Source organism: Montipora capricornis, chromosome 9 (genome assembly GCF_036669925.1).
Source record: "Montipora capricornis isolate CH-2021 chromosome 9, ASM3666992v2, whole genome shotgun sequence".
Classification (NCBI taxonomy): domain Eukaryota; kingdom Metazoa; phylum Cnidaria; class Anthozoa; order Scleractinia; family Acroporidae; genus Montipora; species Montipora capricornis.
In genome coordinates, this window is record NC_090891.1 from 57501 (window position 1) to 65000 (window position 7500).

The following is a 7500-nucleotide window of genomic DNA, read 5'->3' on the forward strand; positions in this document are numbered from 1 at the left end:
TCATCCAGTTATTTATTTGATTATTTATCTCTATAATTATGAAGGAGCAGTTTCAAGCACTTCATTTAGAAGCTGTAGTACACAATTCAGACATTTATGCATTTTTAAGGTTAGCTTCTTCTGCTTCGCTATTTAACCTGGTTGTTCAAAATCCGTTTAATGCTAATCCCAGGTTAAAAATTAACCAAGAAGTTTATTTCTCAACTCCCAAATGTTGTTCAACGCTGATATTTGGCGAAATTTTACATTAGAGAAAGTCAATCTTGAAAAAAAAAAAAAACAAGCAAAAGAAACTTTCAACCAAAAGTTGAAAAAAATGAAACCAAATTTTATGGTAATCCTGAATTACGTTAATCCGCTTTTGAACAACTGGGCCCTGGTTAGCAAGACTGGAACAATCAAACATATTTCTTTACACATATTAAATCATATTACAGAGTCAAATAACGACTGACAGCATAGCTCATAACTGCATCATAACTGCATTTCCCCACTGCTCACCATAAAGTCTCCAGTAGCTCAGTGGTTAGAGCATCCGACTAGATCACGGAGGGTCGTGGGTTCAAATCCCATCTGGGGATCGGATTTTTCCGAGTTCCCAGTGGGTTCCTGTCAACATTTAATATGTGTATATCATTCTCACATTCGCTCATATTTCTTTACTCCTAAGAAAATCAATTGAACGCCCATAATCTTTGCAATGTTCATAACTCACTGATATAACTTCAAATGCAAGCAGGTTGGCTATCCGACCATATCGAATATATGCATTTAACTGATGAAATCTTCCATCTTTGCAGGAATAAATTCAACTGAGCTTTAACAACTCAAATTGTAGGCAACGCATACCATGAAAATGGTAGCAATAAACGCAACAAAGCTCATTCATGATTATTGCCCATAGATGGCAGCAATAAACGCAACATAGCTTGGTCATAACTATGCCGATAATCTTCACAGCGTTTACAGCTCACTGAAAAAAAAAAAAATCAAATGCGCGCACATTGGCTATCCGAACTTATGAAATATACGCGAGTGATGAAATCTACCATCTTTGCACCAATAAATTCAATTGAGCTTTAACAATTGAAATTGTAGGCAAAGCCGACCAGAAAATGATAGCAATAAACACGACATAGCTTATTCGCATTATCCCCATAGCAAGCAGCAATAAACGCAATATACTGTAGCTTAATTATGATTACGCCCATAATCGTTGCAATGTTTAAAACTCACTGAAAATAATTCGAATGCAATCACATTGGCTGTCCCAGCTTATCGAATATACGTAACTGATGAAACATCTACCATCCTTGTAGCAATAAATCAATTGAGCTTTAACAATTGCAAACTTTGCATCACTGACACAAAAAAGAGCACGTTCTGCAGCTGAGGCTTTCTCCATGAGTTTCGATAGCTGCAACGTTTTGCTAAAACAACAATCTCGCAAGCACTTGAATTCAAGTGTCGTAATCATGGTAAATAGCGGGATTTTTTAGGTCAACATCAAAAGCAGTTGTTGCTCCTTTGCATTTGCAAAAGTCTAAAGAGCGCTGATTTATTTTTTGTTGGCCAAAAAGAACAAATTGCTATTGAAAAACATAAGTGACCCTTGGTTTTTGATGACTAACGTCGATCCAGTTAATATTTCTCCATTGCACAGTTTAAATACACAAGCATTGCCTGTTGAAAATACTCAACAGTTTTGAAAGCCACTCTATTACCAATGATATCATAGTTAACATTAACTTAACCCATCAAAGAATAAACTTTTTACGAACACTTGCAAAAGAGGATATTTAAAACAAATCGAGGCATTCCAGTCTGTGAAAGTTGTAATCACGGTAACTCCTGAATTCACCCAAAACTAGGCCCATTCACGTTGAGCTTGACACTCCCCTTTGGAGTACTTCTGACCAGGGAGTCAGGTAAGTTGGTGTCACGACGATAGGCGCATAAAACGCGCAAGGGTTGAAGAATGGCTCCCGTGTCAGGGTCATCCTTTAACAGGCGGAACTTTTTCGTGATCATGCTTTGTGATGATATTTCTCAAAAATAATTCAATAAATGAAGGAAGTGCTGTTTTTGTTACTTATTGATTCAAACAGATTTTCTTCATACACGATCATATTTCCTACCAGCCAATCAAAACGCGCGTCTGACAACGCATAACCAAATTCGTGTGATGTCACAGCCCTTGTCACAGCCGTATTTACACACTCTCATATAAACACAGCTATTCACCAATATGAGTGCGCATATTATCCTAATTATTTTATAAAATATTGTATCTTTTAATTTTTTACTCGCTTGGTTCATGGCTTTGCCGCCAACAGACTGTGCAAAGAAAAAAATCTTCTTGTAGCCATTCTGGGGTTCAAGAGGAAAAATGGGGGAGTTAGGATTTAATTAATAGCACCTTAACCACTGCGTGACTAGAAATTCGCCGGTAAACACCTAAATGAAATATAATTCTGAAAAATCTTCTTGAAAGAACAATTTAAATATAATGGAAAGTGCATCCATAGAAAAATGATTTCACGAGATGTACACTTAGGCAATTACTAGCAGTCCAGCAGATGGACTTACAGATATGGTGCATCATATTTCGTGCTACTTATCGCAGTGTCTTGTGAATGCTATCTTTGTCTATGAAATGAATCAATTGTATTCGTCATATCCCTTTTGCTTTTATATATTCATGACCAAATTCTCAGTTTGTTTTGGAGCCTCTGGGTGCTTGTTTGACAAAGGGTGTGGTGAATCTATAAAGGCTATGAATATTAATTTAAAACGCCCCTCTGACCTCTCGTTTACGGCTTTTAGAACAGCACACAAGCAACATTCTGGCATGTAAACCTATCCCCAATACATTTTTCACGGTCATTTACCGCTGCAATGAGTCAAACATTCAACTGTGAATGAAGATATCCGTATCCCCGTTAATGCAAAACCGCGTAAAGTTGTTTTTAAACCCTAGTTCCTTTCCAAATTATAGAAAAGAGTTGAATTTTCTCTCACTTATTTCTACTGTACTATTGTTTATATTGATTGCACTTTTGTTTCTTATCTCTTAAGAAATCACATCGAAAGCACTTGTTGGAACCTCTAGCAAATAGGGACCTTTTGTAACGTTGCCAGTTTTGAGACATTGGCAACTAAAAAAATCCACCAAAAAATAAGAAAACATCCAATTCACTAAATTCTTTCTTTATTAAATTACCAAAAGACTTCTTTAACATCCCTCAAAATTTGGTTGATGTTGAATGTTTTAAAAGGGCTCAATCGCTTTTTGAAACCAGCGAAGCAAAAAACGGGCTTTTTCTGAATCGTGATTCTTTTCATGGACATGAAAAGTCAAACGTATACACAGTAAAATTTTCCGGGGCGCAATACTTCCATTTTAAATTATTGTGGTAATTGAGAGAATGGTGTGGCGTATATATGGTAAGGCAAAAGCCACAATTTGGTAAGGAAATGGATTTAAAAGCTTTTTAAACGGTGCTTACCACGGACAAGGGAACTTTAGTAACCTCCTTGCCATGAAAAAGGGTCACAGTCCCTTTGATTTTAAAGTGATTCATTGAGCGTCGGTCTGCAAGGGGATCAGTGTTTAAGGTATCTACTGAAAAGTTGTTGTGCCTTACCATCTAAAACTGGGCGAATTATAGCGAAAGGAGAAAAAAGTTACAAAAGTGCCCCACGATGCCTATGGAGAGAGAGAGAGAGAGAAACAAAGAGACAAATGATTTTGGCCTCTCGTCCATTCCGTAACAGTGCTGGGTATCTATTTTTTGCCGCAAAATCAATTCTTTTTTCGATACTGTCACATTTAGGCTTTCAAGGGAAAAACTAGGAAGGATTCGTGCAGAGGGGGGGGGGGGGGGGGGGAATGACATTATGTGTAAGGCTTTTACTGACGTGATGCCTCGAGCTCTGTGGCTTTGAGGCATTATCCTTATCCTTATCCGAGAAGACTAGAGAGTCTAACCATTTTCAGATGTAATTACAAAGACAGGACTTTCTCCTCAGTTATTTAAAGACCCTGAGTGTTGGTTCGTCTGGAGTAGAACTCAAGACCTCCCGCATGGCAGCACGGTGCTCACCCAACTCAGCCACCGGTGCCAGGTGTGAGACTGACTTATCTTTGCTTCAACTTCAATTGAGGAAACATGGAACTTGTATTGCCCTTGTTGAAACTGGTTTGAGCCACCGTAAGTGTCCGTGTTTAATTTTAAAAATATCACTGTATCTTTTTGACAGGATGAGAAGAGAAAATACTGTCTTTGCCACAGGAGCTAATTTTCCCGTTTTTTCGTGTGGTGGTTACCGAGGATTCTTTCGCGTTCGCGTTCATCTCGTGAGTAACCTGCAATCATGCGTGCTTTTCTTTTAGACAGGGTATCTTTTCGTGACCTCTCTAAAGAAAAGTACGCCTGATCGCAGGTTATCTCGCCGGTAACATCTCGAGTGTCCATCTCGTACCACGTGGTCAGTTCCCATTCCCACTCGTGTCATAGCAACGCACGCGATGTCTGACGCGATTTTCAGACAAGCAAAAGAGCAATCACATTCTTGTGCATAGGATTGTAATTTTACGTAGTGTCTACAAGACTAAGTCAGTCCACAAGACCCTACTCAATTTGTTATCTTTAGAGGTTGTTTTATAGGTGAGTAATATACGGAACATTCGAGAACTCCGCGAATTCCGTTACATCACTTATTTTTCGATCTCGCGTAACAATAATTTAAGATTTGTTTGTGAGTGTGTTTTTTCTTGCAGATTTCCAAGTTAATCTGGAGCAACTATGGTTTTAAATTAGAACTGAGAAAGCGTGTTTTTTGAGTCCTGCATTAACAATGTGAACTTTGCTACCACGCTTTTGACTCTTTTGGCTCTGAATTGTATAGTAACATTGAAACACACAAGGATTCTGCAAGTCGACGGTTGCAGGATCTGCGAAATGCAGCCTGCACCAACGAATTCTGTATTTCTTTGAACTGCAATGAAACACACAAAAGTGAAGTGTTCGTGGATGGAGTACAGTCTTAATATGAAGTTTACCCAGGGGCGCCGAATGCGAATTTTTAGAAGAACACGCTAGGGATTCGATTCAAGATAATTAATAATGAATCAAGCAAACGGTCAATCAAAGAGCAGCTCCATTTCAACATCCAGTGAAGAACAATATGGTTGTGCAAATGAAACGGCCAGAGAGTCGTTGGAAAGGGACAATGGAGTGGATTCCCTCAAGGAAAGGGAATTGGAAGATGAAACCTCGAGATCAGCGGATTTTGGAGAATTAAGAACCAGTTACTTGCAAATCCCATTTGGTTTTCAGAGTAGAGGCTCTTACAAACACGCTTCAAAAAACTGTGAAATAGTTGGAGGTAGCTATTAATTAAAGTACACTGACATTAACTGGGAAATAATTAAGTGAATAATAATATTTATCTGTACCCCCCACTGTCCGTTATTCACTGGGATGGTTGACTGCTATATATGCAGTTAGATACATAATAACATGGATGACAAATTGCTCCTTAATTTTGCCGTGAAATTTCATCGTTAACTTATAATTTTACATGTTAAATTACAATCTTGCCAGTGGGCAACTTTTCCTACAGTGCCAAAATGGCATCTTACGAATGTAATTTGTCGTCCATAATATTAATAGCTAATCAAATGGTACACTTGTGAAATTAGGGAATAATTTAACTTGCGTTTCGTCCAAAATCAAAATTATTTGATTTTGGACAAAACACAAGTGAAATCATTCTCTAATTTCACTTGTTACCATTTGATTATCCATACAAAGCTAATCCAGCATTTCCTGGATAAACTGTCGTTGTTTGACAGAAATGTGAAACTTGTCTTAGTTTTTCCTTTCCAAGTCCTTTGTTCAACAATAATGATAATTGGGATGTGGGCTGGGTGAGGGACTCAATGGCTAAAATTGTACGTGGTCATGATGCATCGAGACAAATTTAAAGTATCATGGAATTTCATTTATTAATTAAATGGTACCTGGCAGTTTAAGCTTTGTAGTATCCTGCCTACCACCCAGAAGCCTTTGATACGGTCACTTATCAATATATTATTGAATATAGGCGCATTGTTATTATTATGACAGTGAAAACGTATGGATGCCATATGGATCCCTATCCAGCCAGCCTGGGGCGTCGAACGTAACCCAGGCGGCCCTACGGCTAACAACTCTATAGCTAGTAAAGTATATACATAACATCTAATTTACTATAAATAAACTAAAAATGTCTTATTATTATTATTATTATTATTATTATTATTATTATTAGTAGTATTAGTATTATTATTTAGTATTAGTATTATTATTATTGTATAACTGCTGCTGTAAGATAAGAAAGTAATCTCTCTCATCTCTAGTCTCTCCTAGTTTTTCAGTCAGTTTTGAAAATAATGAAAGTTCCCTGTGTTAATGTGCAACATATAGCTTATCATGATAGTCATTTTAATTCTACTACTAATTATTATTATGTATCATAAGACTATTATTATCATTATCATAGACCATATTCATAAAATAAATTAATGGCCGCCCAGAAATTAGTCTTTAACTTGTCTTTGTGCTAATCATCCTCTCTAGCCTCACTTTGGAGCAAATGTTCTTTTGAATTTTGTCCGTGCTAACGAGGCTGCTGAGGATGATTAGCATTCAGACAAAAGAATAATTTCTTGGCCATCATTTAAGAATATGGCCTAATAATTATCCCAATTTATTAGTTATACCACAGTAGTCTGCCTTTACAGTAAGGACACTTGAACCATGAACTCTTGACATTTTTGTGTACATTGCTTTCTTCGACGACGAAGAAATAAAGGCTCTTCTTATGATGTATAGTGTTACATGTATAGCATTTTGGAAGTGTAAAAACCTTAAATACTCTTGTCAAAAGGGCGAGCCCACACTTTATAGTCAATAATGGATAAACTTCCAGCTGTCCACAGCCAGTAGATTTAGACGACCTATTTTTGCTATTATTTCTTGATTGTTAGTATCATTTTATAATATTGTTGTTACCATTGTTGTTGTTGTTGTCATAAAAATGCAATCAGTTTAATGAGTGTTGTTGTTGATTAATTACCTTTCTCTTCTAGTGACCTATAATTCCAGATTCAGGCAGTTTGTGTTTCTTGACTCCAGAGGCATTACAAGTTGGTCCTATGAAAGTGTTTACAACACAGGTGATTACGGGATTGATCGCCGATAGCATTCTCTATTTTTTATATCTTATTCCTCTTTCAATTTCTGTCATGTTGACTTATAAATATTATTATTAATTGGAGATTTCAGTCAGAAGTGAAATGCTTCCAAGGTTGGATCTAGTTGGGTAATAGCTGTTAAGGAATGTAGATGAATAGCTGTTATTCAAGAATGCATTGGGCCTCAGGCCTCAGTTGTTCAAAAGTTGGAAAACGCTATCCATCGGAGAAATCACTAACTGTTGGATAGTACAATT

The 7500-nt window shown here is 37.0% G+C and overlaps 1 protein-coding gene and 1 non-coding gene across 2 annotated transcripts in view; both read left to right on the top strand.

Annotated features, from left to right (window-relative positions):
• Positions 1-508: 508 nt before the first annotated feature.
• On the top strand, positions 509-581 carry Trnas-aga (transfer RNA serine (anticodon AGA)). The gene has a single exon. It is a non-coding gene; the product is annotated as a tRNA-Ser (tRNA).
• Positions 582-4534: 3953 nt separating this feature from the next.
• Positions 4535-7500, top strand: part of LOC138016337 (uncharacterized) — a 56542-nt gene continuing 53576 nt past the window's right edge. The window contains 3 exon segments of the mRNA XM_068863490.1: positions 4535-4670; positions 4784-5391; positions 7139-7225. Coding sequence (XP_068719591.1) covers positions 5130-5391; positions 7139-7225 — 349 coding nt within the window. The 5' untranslated portion in view covers positions 4535-4670; positions 4784-5129.